The sequence below is a fragment of the Pezoporus occidentalis genome, unplaced genomic scaffold (assembly GCF_034315485.1).
Source record: "Pezoporus occidentalis ecotype Australia unplaced genomic scaffold, CSIRO_AGI_Poc_V1 ctg82, whole genome shotgun sequence".
NCBI lineage: Eukaryota > Metazoa > Chordata > Aves > Psittaciformes > Psittacidae > Pezoporus > Pezoporus occidentalis.
The window spans coordinates 139,685-162,279 of NW_026916181.1; the positions used below are offsets into that span (position 1 = coordinate 139,685).

Genomic DNA, 22,595 nt, shown 5'->3' on the forward strand with positions numbered 1-22,595 from the left:
AATTTTGTATGCCAAAGAAAAACTCCATTATTATAATCGGTTTACACTGTATTGCTGGTTATAAAGATGAAATGATTCTATTTATTTCTGAAACTCTGGGAGGTAGTGAGAGTTGGGTTAAGAAGAAATCTTTACTAGGCTGATGAATTTCAAGGTACTGCTGTGTAAAATGCTTTAAAAAATGAAAATTATTTTTTGTTTTGGGAGACAAGCTGATACTACTCCACATGGAAATGTTAGCTCCTTTTTGATGTACAGCAAATAGATTGTAGTTCATCTGGCATCTATATTCATCTTGCTATAGGTGCATGACCTTTCAGAAAGGTACCTGGTGATTGTAGCTGACTTTGGCCGGTTTGTGTCCTTAAAAAAGGACACATGTCTTGGCAGTGAGGAAGCAGTCAGCTGTAGTAGGTGTTATGTCCAGCTCTGCACACATTGGGGATCAGTCAGAGAGAATCCAGAGAGTAGCGGCAAGCCTGATTGAGGGTCCAGAAGTTGTGATGGGCGAGGAGAGAGTTGGAGAATTGCAACTACAGATCTTACCCTTTTCTCAAGATCAAGTCTTCCAGTATCTGAGAGGTCTCCATATCTCTAGAGCATAACTAAAAAAGTAAGAGGTTTAAATAGCATGTGAGGCTTGCAGTGGATATTGTAAAACTCTCACTGACGGGGGAAAAAAAGCTTATTTGCAACTTATTTGTGCTCCCTACTTTTGTGTATTTGTGACGTGTGGAAGTCAGTTTGCTCTATTTCTCTGCACTGAGGGTCGCAGGAGGTCCCACACTTCCTCCCTGGCATCGGTCTGCGGTATGGGTGTTTGAGCGTTTCTTCCTGAGAGTTGGAAATGGGTGTGTGCTGTGGTATTCAAGGCCTGGAGGATTCAGAGAATCCTAGAATGGTCTGGGAATGGTTTGGGTTGGAGTAGACTCTAAAGTTCATCCAGTTCCAGCCCCCTGCCATGGGCAGGAACATCTTCCACTAGACCAGTTGCTCCAAGCCCCGTCCAGCCTGGCCTTGAATGCTGCCAGTGATGGGGCAGCTACAGCTTCTCTGGCAACCTGTGCCAGGGCCTCACCTCACCACCCTCACAGGGAAGAACTTTTTCCTCAGATCCCATCTCAATTAAGATAGCTTGAGGGGTTGTTTGGTTTTTTGGGGGGGTGATTTTTTTTTCATATATATTATGAAGGATGCAGAAACTAACCTATCCAGCTGTATGCCTTACAGGCTGTTCCCAGTGTATTCATCATGTCCTGGTCAATATGCTGGCCTATGGGAGCTTCAGCTGCTCAGTGGCTCTGAAAGCTCTGCCCTCTGAGAGAGGAGGTTGGAAAACTGATCTTCTGGGGGCCAGGGAGGAGGGTGTTTTGGTTTGTTTCTTTAAGGCGACAACGGCACAGGCCGTCCATCTAGACACTAAATCATACCGTCTGCTAGGAGGTATCATTGCTTGGAGATCTGAGTAGTTTGTTGAGTAGCTGGGACCCACTTTCAGTAGTAGCTAGTGTAGAATAATAAGTTTTCTTCCTGAATTAATGGAGCGTGGTGCTGTTGTGTGGCTTTGGGCTGATGCTGGTGGACCATGTCTGTTTTACCACAGGACCATAATAACAGGCAGTGGTGTGGGATCCCTTTATGCCTGTCTGTTAATAAGCCTCAGCCTGACAGGGAGGAGGGACGAGCTGCTTCTTGGCAGCTGTTATGAAATGGCAGTCATTACAGTGGAAGATGTCTGTTTGGAGACCACCTGCTTGTTCGCTGTCAGCCGGAAGCTGAATTGAGAGGATCTGTAGTTATCTTTCAGCTGCCTCTGACTTCTCATGTTGGTAGCAACCTTATCAAGTATTTTTTCAATGACTGACTTTGATTTAATCTGGGGGAGGATTTTCTTTGTGCCTGCAGCTCTTTTGTGTTCTTGCCTTTAAAAAAGGGAACAAGGGTTATAACCTAAATCAAAGTATTTTAATGTTGGTTTTCTTCTTCCTGCTATTTAGTAGTCCAGCCTGAAATGTTCTTTGTTTTGGGGGAAGGAAAGGATTTTGTGCATCAGGGCTACAATGCAGAGCTGTGATGTACTTATTTGAGGTCAGTCACCACACCAGAATGGGGCACATGAATTCATCCCTCAGGTCTGTGACAAAGGCTTTCCAGTGCAGCTGTGATGACAAGCCTTGCTGGTGAAGGGAAGTAATTGCCTCTGCTGTGTGTTATACCCTGTTCTTGAACAATTTGAGTTACACCAAAAGAATTCCAGCCATACATGTTTTCTGCTTAAAGATATGTGGGAGGTGTTGTGTATCTAATTGATGTGGAAATGTTAGAAAAACCTTTGCTGTGTCAGTGGGACTTTGGTATTTCAGCACTTGAACAAAATCCCCTTATGCCAAAGCTGTGTGTCTAGGAACAGGGCAGTGTTTCTGTCTTCTGGAATTTGCTGTTGAAAAATCTTCATTTGCTGCAGAATCATCCTCTGCTTCTGTCTGCTGTGGAGACTAGTGGAATATTTGTGGGTATGTTGTGCCTTCAGTCCTCTGACAGCCACTGCTTGTTGATAAAATGATCTCATCAATTTTGCTGCTTTAAAGATCAATTTGTATGATCTCTCATTAGTGTGCATAAGTGATTGAGAGGAGTCTTCTGTGTTTCCTTCTGAAGGTGGTTTTTTCCTTTAGGGGGAACCTCAGGCAAAGTGATGAGTTTCGTGTAAAAACCAAAAAAAAACCAACTTAGCGGCAGTGCAAAATAGAATCAGGGGTTCCTCGTGTTTTCTTCCTTTCTGATAGCTTCTAGTTGCTGGTGCCTCCTGCAAGAGGTAAAAACAGAGTCTGCAGGCACAGGAATAAGTGCCTGAAAAATTTCACATGTCTAAGAATACACTTTCCAAGGTATAATCTTATGTAAATGATTGGGGTTTTATCCCAGAGGAAAATACTTACAATGAAAGAATAGCACCTCTTCTGAATTCTTTCACTTTTAACTGAGGTTGCAGTCTGGGTGTTCAAAGTCACCAGGTATTTAGAGCAGGTGTTGTTTGTTCACAAGTGACAAAGAAACCCTACTAGAAAACTCTAAACCTTGACTATTTCCTCACTGATTTTCATTTTCTGCTTTTGCTGGCTTTGTGTGAAGAGTAAGGTCCTTCTGGTTAGCTCTGTTATGCATTGCCTTGCTGTGGTTTGTTGGATCCTCAAACTAGGAGCTGAGAGAACCGTAACTAGAGGGTTGTGCTGGAAGCAATTCTGTTCTCTGTGCCCTGAAGAAGCTGTGGGCTTAAGTACACTGTGTGGGCTGAGGGGTGGCTTAATGAAATTCCAAGATTTGGAATTGGAAATTGAGTTTTCATTTTGTTTTATGTGATGGCCATAAGTACAGAATTGCTATATACTTCTGTTTTGCTGTTAGCGAGAGCCATCAATGCTTGTTCTCTTGTTGTTTTTTATGCATGTTTCTGGTACTTTATTAATTTAAGATATTGTGTCGAATTTAGTGGGAAAAGCTTTAAGGCTTTTAACGTATACAAGTAAAGGCAAATGTGGCAATACATAGCTTTTCCTCCATTAAATGAGCTACAGTGGTTATGAGGGGGTTTCCTCTATTCATTGTTGCCGAAATAAAGACTGTAGCTTCAGAGAAGATATGCAAAAGCAATTTCCTTTTTTTTTATAATCTTGTGGAGTGTGCCTCCCATGCAAAACTAAAGGTTTACTGCTGCAGTGTGTTGTTTTACTGGGGAAAAAAAAACCCACACCTTTCCAGATAGGTATTTAGAGAAAGCATTACAGTGAGGTGAGTAGACAGTCTCAAATATCTGGGCTTAAGTGGGAACCAGTGGTTTTGCTTTTGGAGCGTGTGTAATAGGTATGGCATGTGAATGCGTTCAAGACCAAAGCTGTCTTGTTAATAGAAATAGTATTATTTAATATGAAGTCTGGCACTTGGTCTGCTATGCTTTTGTTTTCACATTTGTGTGAAACCTAAATCTGTATTTTGGCAGAGAACTGTTTTGCCTTCACCTTTTAATTTAGAGTGCATTCTAATTGGCGTGACTGAGCTAAAATCTCAAAGTATTATTCAGACTTGCATAAGGTAGTGGTGATGCAGATGCTGAATGTGCAAAATGATGGGAGATTCACTACGTGTGTGCACATCCTGGGTGTGATAGCCACTTTTAAGCTATACAAAAAAACAACATGAGAAATCTTGTTTTAACAGATACAAAAATACACAGCAGCATGTGCACATTGGTAATCATCCTTCTTAGTTTAGCAACCCTTAGGACAATGATAAAAAGGGTTCTGGCAAAGCTAGCAGTAGGATTTAAGTATGATTCTGTGCCTCCCTGCTGGAGAATTTTAGCACTGGTAACAAAGGCAGAGAATGGCACCTTCCCGCTGAGCTGCAGCACCTGGCGAGTTAATGCAGAGGCTGGGAGGGATTTTTTAGGGAAGCTGCTGGATTAATGGGAGCATCTGAGCGAGTCACATGCTCCATTTTGCCAATCCTGTCTAAAATTGGTAATTCAACAAAAGATGGCCTAAACTGCTCTGGTGATTTCAGCTGCAGCATCCAGAGCTTCTAGTCCAAAAGCTATAAAGAGAGTAGATGCTAGCTGAGAGGAGTCTGAGGGTCTAGAGGGTTTTTACATACCTAGGAACAAAAGTCTTTGTCTTAGCTGAGTTCTAACAGGAAGAAAGACTGTTACTTCTGCTTCATATCTCTGTAGTAGCTGGTGAGAATTGATAGCAGTTATTAATTGGATAAAATTGCCACAGTTGCCTGCTTTTCCTCCCTAGGAGAAGGGAAAGTGCTAAAATGAAAATCCAGCTTTGGAAAGTAAACCTTTTGTTCTTTATAGGCTGATATTTCTATGTTAGGTTTTGTGCACAGGGCAGGACACCTGGAGAGCCTTAAAGGTATTCTTATCCTGTGAGTTGTAGAGATTTAATTTCTCTACTATTTGTCTCTTAACAAGTACTGAAGGAACTTGGATCTTGAGATGGTCAGATGTCATCAAATTCTGATGGAAAAGTGTAATATGCTGTGTAGATGGTGCTTTGGAAAGCCTAGTTAGATCTGCCTGCTATTTAAGACCACTGCTTTAAACTTTTGAGGGTTCTGCCTCTGAAAAAAGAAAAAAAATAAGGGGCTTTAGAAGAATCTGATTTGAGGGTAGAGCCAAAGCTTTATGGCTCAGAGTGTTAGCAAGGTAAACTACTGAGGTAGCTGATATTGTTCCATATTCTAGGTGAACAAGTAATGTTTCTTCTACTCCTGGAATTCTTCTGGCATGGTGAGATTACAGCCAGTAAGTTAATACAGTTATATTAAGAGTAATGAAAATTCAGCAGCTGTGGTATGATATTTTTTTTTATATTCCATGCTGTGATTTCCTTTCTATATACATATATCTGTATGTGTTTTGTTAGAAGTACAACCTTGGGAAGAGCTTAAGTTGTCACAAAGCATTGCAAATGTAGTTACCCAGATCAGGTTTTTTCTTTGTACGTGACATGCTATGTAGTACCAAATGGATGCTTTAAGGATTAACGTATTAGTTGATTACGGAAGGAGCTTGTAAAGTTGCTGTAGAAAGCTTTGTGTATGTGTGGGCCAGAGTTAGTCTGTTTCTTTATTAGGAGCTACAAATCAGATTGAAGTAGTTAATCTCTACCTGTATAACAGCTCTGGCTGTGGTGAGCTGATGATGATTTGCAGATACGTGCTATATTTTAAGACTAAAGCTAAAAGCATTTGCTGCTCCTTCCATGTATGCACACCCACTTCCCAGCCATGCAGTGATCCTTAAATCTTAAAACTGTGCTGTGCAACTCACACAGTATCACAGTATGCTAGAGATTGGAAGGGACCTCAAAAGATCATCTAGTCCAATCCCCCTGCCAGAGCAGGAACACCTAGATAATGTTACACAGGAATGTGCAATGTCTGACTCCACAACCTTGGGCAAAGTCTGGAGAATTAGTAAACCAGTCTTAATGTTTTATTATCCTTTATCCTAAGTAAGTGTGGGTTTTTTTGTCTTTCAGTATGTTCAAGCAGATGCTCCTACCAATAAAACACTGGCTGGCCTGGTGGTGCAGCTGCTGCAATTCCAGGAAGATGCCTTTGGAAAACATGTCACCAATCCTGCCTTCACAAAGCTTCCTGTGAGTATTTGGGTTAACCCACTGCTGTTACCGGAGCGTATTTTGTTCTTCCTCCTGTATTGGGGCTGCTGCTTGCTTCCAGGTGATGGGGAGATCAGTGCTTTGTCTGAGGCTTTGGATGATGCATCCTCTGGAAGGGATGAAATATCATGCTCCTTAAAAACAGATTTTCACTGTAAACTAGCTGATTTTCCTTACATTTGGAAATGATTTCCTGAATACTGTGGAAATGTTTTAATTTGTACTAAATGTAAGCTTGTAAATTTTAAGTAAAATCTGTTTGGACTGATGCATTGTAGACTGGCTGAATAATATATGCTTCCCAAAGCAAACAAGTTTCTGCTGGGCATTTCTGTTCAAACTGAAACACAGAGAAATGGCTTCATGGTATTCTCTAGTAGCACATTGTTACCTAATTAATCTGGGACAGTTTTCTAGTCACTCAGGATATTGGTATGCACAAACATTTTTACAGGTTGCTTATTTAAAATTCAAACTTGGCGCATTGTTAGCAGTGCTACCCCGGTGATGGTGGTCAAAGATCAGTCCCATTGTGCTTGGAACTGTGCCAACCCCAAAAATAATTTTGGCCACTTGAGCGTGAAGCATAAACAACTGATAGAGGGAAGAGGGATGCAGCAAATGGTAAGGGCAAAGTAACAAAGGGATTTCAGTTGTGAAGTGCAGGGACTGCAGCATGGTGTGAAGCGTCCAGCTGGCTGATTCAGGGTAGGTTTTGTGGTCCAAGACAACTGTCATAAATGTGTGTGTAAGCGTTGTGGATGTCAGCAGGATGGTCTTTGCTTATTTTTGCCTGCAGAATGCTTACTGGGAATCTAAGGTGCAATCTAGGGTTCTCTTTAGATGAACATACTAAGTTGGAAATACCTGTAACTGATAACAATATAATAAATTGAAGTTGTTCTGAAACCTGTTGAAAATACTTGTATCTTTGGTCCATCACTTACAGAATAGTGTATTTTATTGTTTTATGGCGTGGGTTTTGTGGTCTTGTGTTTTTGGTTGTTTTTTTTTTTCCAGATGTTTTGTTTATCTAAGTACTGAGAGGAATGTGAATTTGTGTGTGTGTTCCTCAGGAGAGGGTTTTCAAACTTATGGGGTAAAGTCACCAAAGTCACTAAGGTGAAACTTAAGACTTGGTGCTTAGGAACACTCACAGAAGCACCACGAGATGCTGTTAAAATGTGGTTCACCATCTCTTCCGTTCTGCTTACTGGATACCTCAGGGGTAAGGAAAAGCTTTAGGGACAGAGGTGAACATTGTGGTGCTTTATTTTGATATGGCAGTGTAGACCATAAAACTACCTGTGTTCAACAAGTTGATAAACCATTTGAGTGCTCTGAAGTGTTAAATCAATTTATCTTATCTTAAAAATGGGTCATAAAGATTTCAGTGGCATTGTAAATATGTTGTTCCTGTGTTTAACTATTCTTACCATTTTGAAGGTCTAATCTGATCAAATTTGCTCAGCTTAAGTTTACAGCAGTTGGAACTCTCTGTTCTCAATTATGTCTGACAAAACAGCTCATCAGGATGTCTTCCTTTGTATTGTTTTTAGGAGAAAATGTGGTATGTACTCTCAAGACAAGGTTAGCGTTCATTTTTTTAGACATGTAATTCAGGGTGCTGGTTCAGGCTGCGAAGGAGGCTCTGTTATTCACCATATCACTTTGAAGACATGCTGCATGCTTCAGTTTTACAGGATTTTGTCTGACTGGGGAAGAGAGGTAGGGCGAACGGATGTGTTTAAGTGACATTGTTAACCTCCAAAAGTAATTGAAAAGCTATTGCAGGCTTCCACAGAAAAGAAACTGAATGAAGCTACAAAAGGTTAAATAATCTCTTGAACTAAAGTTCAAACATTTTACTGCATCCACTCGCACCGAGTAGACTTTGCATTTGAGAGAGGGTTGTTAATTCTGTGTTTAAGCTCCTGCTCTTGGCAAGGAGTCCATACAACACAGGGTTTTGGATTAAATGAAGGACTGTGCATTTGCATCAAGACATGCTTAACTTCCATGCATGTGTTCTCATCACTGCATTTAAATACATATTGTCTAACCTTAATGCTGCTCAAAAAATAAAAAGCTGGGTAATCTTAAAGGCAATTTTGCATGTTTCAAATAAAGTTTATAGTAAGGTACTAACTCCTACAACAGCTAATTATAAAATCGTTCCTCGGTTCTATGGTTTTGGGCACAAATGTGAAGGGAATCTGATTTATTGATAGCTGCATCTCTTCCTTGAAGCAGGTTTTGTCTAGTTGTTAAAAGCAATTTCCTTTTATGCAAGTAGCGACGACTACAGTTTAATGAGAGGGTCTTGCTAGTGTCTGCTGACACTTTGAAAAAGTGACTTACGTCTAAGGGATGTGTGTCTTGGTTTTCATGGTTGAGTTTTGGCTGAACTTCCTGGGTACGTCATAAAATCCTGACTTGCCAGAGTGGCTTCAGTTTCTTGTGCTGCCAGGGATGCCAGGGATGACCGAGCCATGTGCCAGGCTGCGGGACCTGCCAGAATTGTCCTAGGAATGCAGAGAGGTGGGGCCTTGTCACTGAAAGATTTAATGTGGGCTGCTGATGGGCAGCTTGATAAAGGCGATGCTGCAGCAGCAAGCCCTAAAGTTTTGTAGTAGGGCATGTTGGGTACCTGGGGCTGTTTGCCAAAATATAGATGGGCTTTGCTGTGGTCATTTCATTCAGTTGTGTGAAATGTCTGGCACATCAGCATAAAGGGAAAGGTCAATTCTGGACAACCACATGTATGTTGGATAGCTGGAGATAAGTAACAGCGACTTGCCTATTAGTGCTGTCAGTGGGCCTTCTGACTTCATGTTGAGATTTTGGTTTTCTTTTTAGAGTACCTAGCATTTGCTTATGTGTTTGTAAACCAAAGCTTGTATTCTCAGAGCCAGGTCTTATGGCAGTAAAATCATTCAGCATGTTAAGACATTTTGGTTTAGTTAAAGCTTCTGATCAGACTTCTCCATCCATAGAGGACTTCAGTTTCCTAAGAACAGCTTTGAAATGCAAGCAGCCCATAAACTGGCAAGCACTTGCATGGTGGCTCTGAGCTCTATTATTTTCAGTGCACAGCAGGGCTATAAGCAGATGGTGGACCAGAAGCAGTTCTGTTCTGGTTGAATGCTTATGAAGGATCGTTTTTATGTTGTTCTTGGACACTGGTGAATTTGATATCACACAGAACTGCTTTGCTTTCCATTAGCCAAGGAAAGCAATGTTTCGTTTAGATCCCGTGCTAGCATTTTAGCTGCTTGCCTGCAGATTGAGTTTAAAATGCTTGTCAGCAGTGCAAAGACTGTAATTTGATGTTTATTCTGTGTTAGGAAACACTCCTGAGGTGTAATATAAAATACTTTCTTTAAAGAAAATTACCTGTTCTGGTCTAAAAAGTAAGAAGCAAGACCAGAAGCATTCCTTATGTAGAAAAACTGCTAGGAAGGTTTGTGTCTGTGCAGTGTCTCCAACATTGTGCTTTCTCTAGTACCAGAAGAAAGCAGCCTACAGAAAGCTGCTGGTAACTTCAGACAGTCATTAAACACCTCCCCAAGTTCTGTTTTGTGAATTGTACAAGTTTATTTTTACTGAGAAATGCAATATAGACCAATCTTTGTCTGTATGCATATGGAAAGATAGGATTAATTTGCTGTTTCACTAAATAGTTGGTCATTTTGCACTGGATGGAGCAACATCAGAAGAGCTCAGCCCCAAGAATGCCCCTTGATGTGGCTGTTGTATGCTTCTGGTAGGGCTGGGACATGTGGGGCTAAGCTTCTGTAGGTGGGTCCTTCCTTGTCGATGCCAGGGATACAGACTTCATAGAATCCTAGAATGGTCTGTGTTAGAAGGATCTTGAAGACTCATCTAGTTCCAAACCCTCTGCACTGGAAGCTGCTCTAAGATCTCCCCGGAGCCTTACTCTGCTCAGATTCAACAAGCCCAGCTCTCTCAGCCTGTCTCCATAGCAGAGGTGCTCAGCTCTCGGAGCATCTTTGTGGTATATTTAAAGTCCTCTTGATCCTATATAAAAGTTGCCAAAAGCAGCTTGGTGCTGTTGTCAATAGAAAGAAGTGTTCCAGAGTAGTCTGATGCGAGTACATGTTTGTAAAGGAATTTTTGCATTTACAAGAACTTAAAAAACAAACAAAAGAAACCACTTTTTTTGCGGTTTAGTCAAATTGACTTACCAGTCATATCGGATAACAGTCTGTTACTGTAAAGAGAAGGCCTGGTGGACAGAAACCAAGTTTTCATTTGTTCTGTTATCACGTCATGTGTTGCTTTCTTTATCCATGGTTTGTTTATCAGTGCTGTTGCACACTTTTCTTCCTGTTCCAAGCCTGATAAGGTGAACCTCATACATGTTAGTACTCTGCAAATTATGGTTGAAATAGATCATGGTGTTGCCTTTCTCTGATCCTGGCTTCAGCTGAGCTGTCCAGTTGTCATCAGTTTTGAAGATGACTCTGACAGCACCTTACTTTTCCTGAGCACGTCCAAACATCCTGACCAGAAATATTGTAAAACAGCAGAGATAATTCTAAATTAAAATTTATCAGAGAACTGTTCCTTTCTGTGTAAGAAACAGTCCTGCTCCTTTAATAACCTTTTAGAGAAAGGACTTGGTGGAACTTGGTAGAGGTTTTCAGTCTTCTTGTGCTCCTGTCTGAACTGCAGTTCTTGAATTTGGAGAACGTGTTTATGAGTACATGACTCGGCTGTACTCTGCTAAAATTGTTAGGGAAGAAGTGATTTGGATTTAGTCTTTTAGGGCAGATCTGCATGGTGACCTTCTCAGATTTTCAGAAACAACTTTTTGTTGTGGTAGAGGAGGAGGGATAGGAAGGGAGAGCTTTAGGAGCTGTAGTGACTGTGGAACTGGGTTTTAGATGTTCATTACTAATGATCGGGTTTGGTTTACTTAATACACATGAGGAGCTTCTGAAGTGGTACTTCTGATTTTAGGTTTAATTGACTGTGAAATGCATGTTCAAAGAGTAGTTTGGACTTCTGTTTTACTGCTATACAAGGAATTTTCTGCAAGCTGCTTGCATAAGGAAGAACTCAGAGTTTTCAGATAGGTCAGGTTCTGCTTGCAAACATGAAGAATTCTATTTAAATCAAATGAATTTAATCTTCTCAAAACATTCTTAAAGGAGAATGTAAAATTCCAGAAGGGATTAATTTAAAAATAAAAACTGTGCATTTGATAAGTTAGGTGCCTAAAACTCAGCTAACAAGTATGTATTTGTTTAATTACTTAAAAGTCAGTGTCACTGTGTTTTCACTTTTCTGTTGGGTTCTAGGCAAAGTGCTTCATGGATTTCAAAGCTGGAGGTACATTATGCCACATTCTTGGTGCTGCTTACAAATATAAGAATGAACAGGGCTGGTAAGTTTTTAGCTTTGATTTATACACCTTTTGCATGAATTAAGCACATGAAATGCCTATGCAGACTACTTAAAGTTTAATACTTTCTGGAGAATTGGGTAGGCAAGGGAGTTGGAGATGGGAAGAGGAAATTTTTTTTCTTGTTTTGCTGATGGTAGTTTTTTTGAGACACACACACACACTTCTAAATTTAAAGATAAGTTGTCCAAGTTTAAGGTCTTGAGCCTGTAGGTTGGGAGTTAATTACAAGCTTCAGGCTTTTTTCTTGGCTGGTTACTTGCTGTATGACTTGCAAAGTTAACCAGTATCATAGAATCAGTTTCCCATCTATAAGATGTAAGTCTTTGTTGCTGGATTGAGTGTAGAGTTTAGTTATAATGGGAAAACATGAAGCACTGCATAGATACTAATAAGCAATGGAAAACTTACGATTTATCAACCTCCATACATGCAGAGTGTCAGTTGTTAGAGATGCTGCCCACGTAGTGATTGACACCAACATTAAAACTATTCGTGTGGCATCCCAGTAGTGTTTTGACCTGTGTGTTTCTAAGTTATAATCCTCTTTCCAAGACAGCATAAATTACTGTATTTGAGAACACTGAAAAAAATGTGAGGATGAAAAGTCAATAAATAAAAGTAAGCAGAAATTGTTCTTGTACATAAGTTTAAATAGTTTCTGATTTGAGGCTGTGCAGACCTGTAAACAGCATTCCTGGAATTGACTCTGTTTCTGTTACAAGAACAAATTAAAAGGCGAAAATGAAGTGGTTGATTTTTTTTATTTTTTTTTTTTTGGAGCTGTTTATACTCTTTATCAGCTAAACGGGTTCTGAGGTGGATACATCAGAAAGCTGGTATGAGTAAGCTGTTCTCAGGGTTTTTCTTCCTCCAGTATTACAAGCACTTAAGACGTGATGCAGGTTTGTCATGTTCTATGTGGCATAGCTTTCAGGCATGGCTTGCTGCCTCTTTGCCTTTAAGATAAAGGAGTTAAATGGCTCCTACTTTATGAATATTTAAACTTTTTTTTTTTTCCCCCCAACAGATTTCGTTTTCAGTTGTTAAAATTTGTCAGCAAAACTCGTATATGATTGCCTCCTCTCTTCTCACTCTCTTGCCAATTCCTCGAAACTAGTGTGGGTAGTGTCTTGTGTTTGTGCATGTGGGATGTAGAGGGAAGTGATACTTGAATTTAACTCTGAAGATCAGACTTAGAGCTTGGAATGTATCCTTCACTGACTCAACCAAATAATACGTGGTGTTTTGCCTGAAATATGATTTTTATTTTTTTTTAATGGTATGCATTGTCGCTCTTGCTTAACCTGTTTGTGAATGATCTGTCTTATAGGAGAAGTACCTTTCCTCGTCATAATAGGTATGTCTGAAAAATGCACTTACCCAGTGCAGCTGGACATACCTTGTCTTATCACCGCAATTCAAGTAGTTGTTTGCTAAAACCTGTCAGATGGTATCAGTTAAACTATGGATAGGAAGAATTAGTGCTACTATTTTATCTAAATGGGCAACTAAAAAAAAGCGAGATTTCTTAGTGTATTTGTATGCTTCTCTTAAATTATGGGTTTCAAAAGCAGGCAGGAAGGGGACATATGTACCATTAACTGAATACATAATGCAGATTTTAGGCAACCAAATGTAAGAATTTTGGTCAGACTCCCATGCCTTAAGTGTCTTTGTTTTGTAGGGACTGAAGTCTTTATTAAGTGTCTAGGTTAGTTTGTGTTTATTGAGCATTTATATTCCTTCCTTGAAACCATTACCTTTGATAAGCGTATGTCTTGAATACAGACTATGAAGCTGTCAATAGCTGAATTCTGGAAAAGTGACTTGATCTTGGCTCTTAAAATCCGATGTGTTACATGTGTAAAATACCTCATTAAATTGTGTTGTGCAGAGAACTGCCTGACTTCTTGATGACTGGCCTTACTTCTAGAAGTCAGTGTAAACTTTTTAGCATGCGCAACTCAATTTAAAGAGGTCATAACTTTAATTTAAAATTGAAAGATACCAGGGTATTGTCTACAACTTGTCTGTTGTGTCCTTAGTGTGAAGGGAAGAGCCTGCGATGTTGTTTTTTGGCATAGAAACTGTCATAATAGTGACTGTTTCTAGTGCTGCCCAACATGGCAGCATACTTACACAGTGCCACCTGTGTGGGCAGCTTCTTTGTGAAAATGCTAGACCCTCATGTGAATAAAAACATGGTGGTCCCACCTGAAGTGTCTTTAACTGAGTAGTGTTACAATGGTGTGATGCCATCCTTGTGTGGTAATGGGTTTTGCGATAAAAATTAGTCTTGCTTTGGTCTACCTTCATTGCATATTTTTAAACTTTAAAAATTGATTTGATGTGTTACTGGAAACAAGTATGTGTTTAAAAGAAACTCAGTAGATATGGGCACTGGAATAAATTCTTCTATTTTTAAGTTGGGGTGTTAACTAAAAGCATATCAGTCACTGCATGGTAGTTACATGCATGGCTTTTTCACTCTATTAAGTGTACTGGCTATTTATTATATGCTGAAATCCCTTCTGCTGGTATTGCCACTGCTGAACACCAGCTCCACACTCCAGTTAAGAGTATTTTCAGACTCTAGGAACAGTTTTTTCCAAAACTTGAGAGGTACAGAAGTGTACCAGACAGTGTTTTACATCTAAGAGTCAACAATCTGATTATTTAAACATATCATGCTTTGGAAAAGGCTGATTTCTTAAGGGCCAGGCACAGATCTGTTTCAGAGGCTCCTGCAGTGCCCTGGCCTGTGTGATAGTGCCAGGACGGACACCTGCAGGTGCTGAGCTTGGCAAGGGGCTGACGTTAGTGCTGTTACTGTCCCAAATTCTTTTGAGTTGGTTCATCCATGATTCTGAACATGTGTATGGTTCAGATGCATACAGCAGAATGTTTTGGGTGGACTCTTGTGCTTCTTCCCAGTAGAAAGTCTCAGATTTTGTGTTATCTCCCCCATTTCTGATTGACACTTAAATCTGCATTGTTATTTCAAGAATTGTGATTACTTTGTTAATGAAGCAGCAAACTTTAAAATACCAGAGTCCAATAAAGAAGATGATGAAGTGTTTACATGGATTATTAGCTACCTGTGTGTTGGGTGTGGGGTGGCTTGTTCTCAAATAGATAAGTAGTTTAGAAAATACCAGGCAGACAAATTGCTGTGTTTTTCCTGGATTAGAATCTGGGACTGTTGGATGGGTGCAACTAGAAGGAAGAGAAACGTGAGAGCTTGTTCATGAATTTTCTCATCTAGTTGTTGAAATCCATTGTGAGCATTTGATTATCTGTTTAATTACCCTTTGTGACTGTAGTGGAATGCACGACCCTGCTACAGGGTTTTGTTGGACAGTGTCAACCTTCATTTTCCCTACACATTTCACAAATCAGTTGCATTTTGTTGATTTGGTTCATTGTGATTTTTCTTGCTTGTGGGGGCTGCCAAGTGAAGCAAAAATATTTGTGATTGTGCTTTAAGTGTTCTTACATAGCTACCATGATACACTTGTTTTTTATGTGGAACGTGAAAGATTCTTGACTACCAAGTGGAGGAGAGTTGAATTTAATATTTTTGAATAATTTTCCTTAACAGGCGGAGGTTTGACCTGCAGAATCCATCCCGAATGGATCGAAACGTGGAGATGTTTATGAACATTGAGAAAACACTAGTGCAGGCAAGAAACTCATACATAAAACTGCTCTTCAGGGAAGGGATTCACTAGTTTTTATGTGCCTCAGTTGTGACCCACTGGAAGTGTTTCACCCTGGCTTTCTGTAAGAATGTTATACTCTTCCCTCCCTCTCCCACCCATTTTAGTCGCAATTCCATCTTATCATTGAAAACTTCAGAATGTTTTCAGTGGTGTTCTTCAGATATGTACTGGGTGAGAACCACCCCTTTGTAAGGTAGGAGAAAGCATCCCGAGTGTCTCTGGCTTCCTGTGAAAGCAGCACCCTTAGGATTGAGGAACTATTTCTGTACATACCCATTCAGTTGTTGACTTTCTTGAGACTCAGCTTTATACAGGTGACTTTTTTCAGGTTAGGGTACATTTTAGATGGTGTCACTTGCTTTTTTTTTTTTCCTCTTTCAAACTCTAAACCCAGGCTTAGTGTATAATATCAAGATGTAATTTGCAGGTGCTTATTCTAAATAGAAATGGGAGGAAGGACAGAAAAAAGAAACAATCTTATGATAAAACTTTTGCCATTGTATGGTGGTTTCAGTGCCTAATAGAGTACATATTAAAATTCAAAATGAAATTAACATATACCTGTTGATATTGTAGAAATGGATGAATCTGCATTTTGGTGATAGGGGACAGATTCAGATTTGAAAGCTGACACACAAGGGACTTAAATTCCTACTCAAGTGAAGTCTCCCAGAGCCTGTCAGAAATTATTTGAAATCGAAGACATCATTTCCATTAAAAATGTTATAAAAGCGGGAACATGAGAACAGCTGTACTGGGTCACATTCCCTTTGTCTGCAATGATGTCTTTGTTAGAGCTAACAGTAGATCTGTGGAGACCGGAAAGAAATCAGGATAGGACTTTGGCAAGGAGGAAAAGGAAAGAGTGCTATCAGAAGGGTTTCTGGAGCTCCTTTTAGTATGCCATATCACAAACTGACACATATTCCTTTTGAGCTCTTTCAAGCATTGGTGATTTTGATAGGAATTTTTTTATTTGTCCCAGGTGGCCAACTAACTTCTTATTTGACTTTCTGTTCTCTCCACTAGAACAACTGTCTGAGCAGACCAACCATCTACCTCATTCCAGATATAGAATTGAAGCTGGCTAATAAATTGAAGGATATTGTCAAACGTCACCAGGTAATTGTTAAATAGTGTATCTTAAAGAGTGTATTTTGGCAGTTGCAAGATAAAATGTGTTTGCTTAGCCTCATTGTATCAGTTACATCTGGAATCTGACAACACAGGGCAGCAGCAGCAAATCACTTAAGACCAAAAGTTCACAGTTTGTAAAATGCAAGTAGTAGTTATCCTCACAAGGAGATTGAATCCTAACTCTGTTCTTAAAGTAAATCTGAAATTGCTGTTTGAGTGAAAAGTACTTATGGCATCTCTGAATTGGCTGCAGGCCTGAACTGATTTAATGCTCAGTACCTGCTTACGCAAAGCAGAAGCTCGGGCTTTGTCCAAACGTGAGGCCAAAGAAGGTAGTGTGCAATACAGCTGTTCTGGATCTGTGGGGACAGCATAAGGAAGCTTTGATCTTAACATGATTGCTACCTTTTTCGCTTTATTTTACTTGCTCCTTTTTTCTTGCTTGTGCTGAAAAGAGTATGAGCAACAGCAGTCTCTTTCTTGTTAGGGAGTCAGCATATTTCCAAGAGTGTCAGCATCTTGCCATTGTAGTTTATTAAACTAAATGATGAGCTGAATAAGATTAACAGTTTCATGTGTTAAAAATGTAAACAGTCTTCACATGTCTTGAGAGAAATATCCAGGAATGTGAACTCAAGATGGTCCGATAGCCTTTTGTGTTATGGCAATTCACAGCTGTAGCCAAAGTAAACTTTCTTTTCCAGATTAAATGTTTTTCCTGTGTTGTGATAATGAACCGTCATCTCAATTTCAGTTGCATAATTTTTCACAAGTTAATTATTCAGCTGAATCAGAATGTTTGCTATTGCTTAAATTACGAGTTAATGATTGTTTTCCTTTCATGAAGGAATTCTGTAGTGAACTTAAAGCATACTATATCCACAAATTATTTAAGGGACTTTTAAAGCAGGTGGTTTTGTCTCTCAAAGGATGTGAAGAACTGCAAACAGAAATTATCCCTAATTTTAGGCTCTGGGCTTTCTTCTTTTGCCCTACTTCTGAATTTCCATCTTATATTTGTGTTGCTACCCATGCTTGCTCACTATTTTATTACTATGGGGTTTTTTACCCTGCTGTTATCTTTTTTCTACCCTATTCCTGGTACTTGTAGCTCCCTCCTCCCTGTTATTTCCAAGTCTTCACTGCTCTGACTGCAGCCTGTGCAGAGACTTGCATCTCTTCTCCCAGCACAGTGCTGGTGTGATTTCTGGGCTCATAAAAAGAGATGTTAGCAAGATATTTGTTCTCTCTGCTGCTGAAGGTGCTGCTACTGTTTCTGATTTTCTTTTACTGTTTAAGTGTTAAGGATTCTTCTGAGAAGAGCCAGAACAATAAATTAGGAACTTGAAAGCAGGTAATGAGTGAGATACAGCCTTTATATCTCTGGGCCTCAAGAAAAGTGTTTTGTCACTAAAGACATCCTGTTATGTCTTTAGCTTCTAGTCACATTCAGTTTAGCAGAGACAGGGAATAAATCTTAAAACTGCTTACATCTTTCAGAAAGCTGTTTTAGTGCAAAGCTATCCCTCCCTTTGTTTTCAGTCAAGAAAGCATCTAAGAGTTTTCATCTATTCTGTACTGGGTTTTTAAAAGCTCTGTAGGAAATAGATGAAACTTGCTGATCTGATTCACAAAGCTCAGATTAGAGCATCTTTAGCTCATGGGGGATGAAAGGAGAATTTCCATTATTGTTCCTAAAACACTTTGCAGGTGGTTCTTCACTCATTCCTTTCCCCTTGAACACTTCTAAATTCTTACTTTACAGCCTTCTTCCTGTTGCTCAGAGCACCTCCTCTCCTTTTACCCAGTTCTATGAACTCTTGTTGGTGTGGGAACTCTTGCCCTTTAGCCCCTGATACTGGAGTAGTCTCCAAATATTGCTACTGTAATGCAATGCATCTTCATGGTTTTATGTTGTTGTTGGTTTTTGGTTTTGTTGTTTTTTTTTTAATTTTCCTCCTTTTGTGCTGTCTGCTGAGTAAATTGTTTGCATATTGTTGGCTGTAACCTATCCCATGGGCTCTTCAGTCCTTTAAATAAATCTGTCAAGTATTTGTGGAATGTAAATTTTGAATAACATTTTCACATAAACTGTTCCAAAACATAGTTCCTCTGCAGAGAGCCAGCAGACTGTGAACTGCTGTCCTTGGAAATGACTTTTTATATATGGAGTCTGGAGGTGTCTCTGCAGCATGTGGGAGAATCCTTAGTTCTCCTTGTAAGGGAAGGTCAAGGTTTTCTTGACTGGTCACACTGTTCAGTTATTTAAGAGATACAGTATAGCAGAATTATTTTGTTTTTTTTTTTTGCATGATGATGTAAGGAATATAGTTATGGCCTGCACCCATATGTAGAGAAATTACTTTATATACACTGTTTTTGTGGCATTAACATATGCATGAGAAGTACATATGTTGCTTCTCATATGTCAAGAAAATGACAGCAAGAAGAAAAAGCATTCGTGTGTTTGAGTTTGACAATCAATGGTATCATGTTAGTGTATTTCTGATTTATTCTCTTTGTTCTATGGTTTAGGAGGCTTTTTTTAAAGAATGGGTGTTTAGTCTGTCTCTTGACATACAGCCTTTCTCAGATCCTAGGGATGTTCTATTCAAGGCAGCTGTTCCTAGTTAAGTTTTTCATATACTTTATGTACATTGTCATATTTAGAAATTGTTTTGAACCAAAATGTGTACTTAGTGGAAAAAAGTTGCAGATGCTTTTTTACTAAATATTTACCAGTACGTTTGTATGGACTGATATTCAGACAATTTGCAATGAGAACTGGACAGAAGGAGCTAGGAGGAGGAAAGATTTGAGAAGAAAGAGCAAGAGATGACAGTAATTTGGTGGCAGTCCCAGAATAACTGCCTTTTTCTGTCATTTTTTAGAGGTGGTATTCTCTGTAGTTGCATTGAAGTTAGCTCTGAGTACTTCTGGGCTGCATGGGGTGTGAGTAAAAAGAAGCAGCCAAAAAGTTTGAGGTAATTTGTTTAAAGTTTTTAATGCAGCTTCTTCTTCTTTTCCCCCTTTCCCACAGGGAACAGTAACTGAAGAGAAATCGAAGGCTACCCACCATGTTTATCCAAGTCCTACCTCAATGGATGATGGTAAAGTTGCTTTCTAATTTTTAAGTGGAATTAGCCTTGTGACTAAATACTTTTAGCAGTTACAAGAACTTTTGCACATGGTATGTTTCTAGCCTGTTCCTGAGAGCCACTTGAGAGATATTTCTAGGATTAACAACTCCAAATAAAATTACTCTGTCCTGCGAATAACTACTGGGTGTAACAGTTATATTTTTAATGGATGCAACTTCTTCAGATTAAGGTGTGTAACACTGACTGCTCTTCAGTGATTGCATTGAAAATTGAGATGTTAACTTGCAGGCTGAAGGAGAGCAAAGCTAAGGGTCTGAAAGAACTTAGAAAGTAACTTAGATTAAAATTAAAAGGAAACACAGTGAGAGTAGGGGGTTTAAAACTAACATTTCTGTTATTTTATTTTTTTTTTATTGCTTCCATGGTAGCCCCCAGTGCATAAGTGTAAGTCAGAATATTAAGTGGAACACGATTAAGAATCAGCTAGATATGAGAAAGGTAGATGCTAAAGTAAGTGAGAATTAATACAGTAACACTTAGACCCGATAAAGGAAGATTGTGGGCTTTTTTATAATGCAGTCTCTTTCTATATGAAGTACGTAGGTTCCTCAAAAGCAATTTAACAGCTACATCTTTCAGCAAATAACAAAAAAATTGCTCTTTATTTTTCCTATCTGAAATACATTTCGTTTTCTAGCGGGTCATTGCTGTTGAGTCTGAGCATAAATCTGGCATAAATCCTCATTTTCTGATATGCCCATGCATTTTATGGCCACTAGATGGAAGTGTTGACTTCTCTGTAGGAACGATTAGATTTTACAAACGAAGGTAGGGATAGGACAAGGGGGAATGGCTTAACTGACGGAGGGCAGATTTAGATGAGATCTGAGGGGGAAACTCTTCCGGGTGAGGGTGGCGAGGTCCTGACACAGGTTGCCCGGAGGAACTGTATCTGCCCCATCGCTGTATGTGTTGCAACAATTCTTAGCATCAAAATTACTAATGTAACATACACCTCAAAGTTAGCATCCAGATTACTAATGCAACGTCTGTCATGCATGCAGAGCACGTGCATGTTTAGACATGGTAAAGGTAATGCAGGCAGGTGTATTAGTTCTGGCCAGGCCGTTGTAATTGTTCTACAGTAGACTTCTATCAGAGATGATTACAATAACTTTACTATTACTGGCTGTGGGAAAGCAAAATAGTATGTAATGTGCTTTACAATATGAATCTGATGCTAGATCTCTTCCCCCTTTGCAGATGAATGGTTGAGACCTGTGATGAAAAAGGACAAGCAAGTGCTGGTACACTGGGGCTTTTTTCCAGACAGGTAAAATGGGGGAAGCAAGCAGACCCCAAATTTTACTTAAGTTTTTGTTGAAGGAAAAGTCTTGATTAAAACTTGCAAATAGTAAAATCTGTATCCTCAAGCAAGCTGCTCCTTTAGCTTACTGAGCCTTTTACCTCTGCTGAATGCAGTGCTCTGTGGTTAATGGTAGTGAACCCACAGGGGGATTGTCAAGCTGTGTGGACTTCAACTTTGCTCTTTCCTTGGTCTGCAGAACATGACAGGCTCAGACCCATCTCAGGCTGGCTCATCTAAAAATTTGACCAAATATACAGTACTGCATTCCTCTTGTTTTGATTCTGAATGCTTCTACATCACCTCTGATATTATGAGACAGGCAGTGGTTGTCTTACAGAGTATAAGGATGCAGTAGTTTAGTCTCGCTACCATTTATCTCAATGTCCAAAGTTTGAAAAGACTAGTTGTTGGCTTATAACCCATTTGTGATACTAGCAGATGGTGAAGGTTAGGAAAAGAGAGTATTTTCCTGCAGAGCCATTGGTAAGGTTGCAAATTGAACCAGACTTTTAAAGGGTAGAGTGAGCCTTTCCTTAAAGTTAGTAAGATTTTAAAGCCGAAAGAGTTAACTGTTCTCACCTAGTTAGGCTTCCTTGGATGGAGAGGTTTCACTCCTTAGGTTGCCTTTAGTCAATTACAAGTGACTGTTGAAAGCACATATTTGAGAAAGTTGTCTTGTCGTGCTAGTTGATGTTAAAAGGTAGTATATGTACAGTTAGTAACTTAAATGTATTTGTAATAACTGGTTTCTGAGTTCAGGTTATGGAAAACCTCATCTGATTGATAACCTGGCGTTGACTTCTATTTAAATAACTATTCCAGGGTACTAAAATCTGCCCTGCTGTCCATGCACAGAATTCTCAGGAGCCGTATGCATATTTCTGTGGAAGAGTGCAAACAGTCACACTTAAACTTCTTTCTTCGTACAGATGAATAAATATTTCTGTTCATATCAGTAGTTAAGTTTGTGTTGACTTGGTGTATATGTAATTACAAATCTCATTATGAAGATGAGGAATGCTACATACACATCTTTTCTTGCATATGATGTATCCCAGTTGTTCAGTGCATGCTTAGTGTAGATTATAAAATACGGCTTTTGCTGCTTCTGAGTGTAGTTTCTTAGTATTTATAAAGAGGTTTTTGAGGGAATAGCTGGGGAAAAGTGAATGTAAATAATAAATTGTTTCTACAGTGGTAGGATTCAAGGAGAAGATGCATACTTATTTCTTCTAGGAATCCAGTAGCTCTTGCTTTAAACTCATAAGAATAGAAACAAGTTAATTAACTTAATGCCAGTGTTTGACAGGTGACTCAGAAACTGCACTTATACCCCTGAATCTAGAGAGTAGATTTGCAATTCTAAGCTGGAGATGGCTTTTAAAATCAGAAAGCTAAAAATGTGCACATCCCATAATGGCTGAATAAATATTCCTGCTGGTGATCTCTCTGGATGAACAGCCCAAGGGACCAATTTTATTTTCACTTGCCTCCTCTCATTAGCTATGACACTTGGGTTCATGCCAATGAAATAGATGCTGAAATCGAGGATCCTCCAATTCCTGAAAAGCCATGGAAGGTAAGTCTCTTGTAAAACAGTTTCCCAGAGTTACTGTATTGGTACAGCTCATGCTCAGGTGCTGC

The 22,595-nt window shown here is 39.4% G+C and overlaps 1 protein-coding gene across 2 annotated transcripts in view; it reads left to right on the forward strand.

Moving 5' to 3' along the window:
• SMARCC1 (SWI/SNF related, matrix associated, actin dependent regulator of chromatin subfamily c member 1) overlaps positions 1-22,595 on the forward strand; it is a 95,025-nt gene that overhangs the window by 9,408 nt on the left and 63,022 nt on the right. For both annotated transcript variants that reach the window (XM_062603943.1, XM_062603942.1), the window contains exons 2-8: positions 6,048-6,167; positions 11,516-11,601; positions 15,224-15,305; positions 16,374-16,466; positions 19,522-19,591; positions 20,846-20,915; positions 22,455-22,530. In XM_062603943.1, coding sequence (XP_062459927.1) covers positions 6,048-6,167; positions 11,516-11,601; positions 15,224-15,305; positions 16,374-16,466; positions 19,522-19,591; positions 20,846-20,915; positions 22,455-22,530 — 597 coding nt within the window. The remainder of the gene's footprint in view (positions 1-6,047; positions 6,168-11,515; positions 11,602-15,223; positions 15,306-16,373; positions 16,467-19,521; positions 19,592-20,845; positions 20,916-22,454; positions 22,531-22,595) is intronic.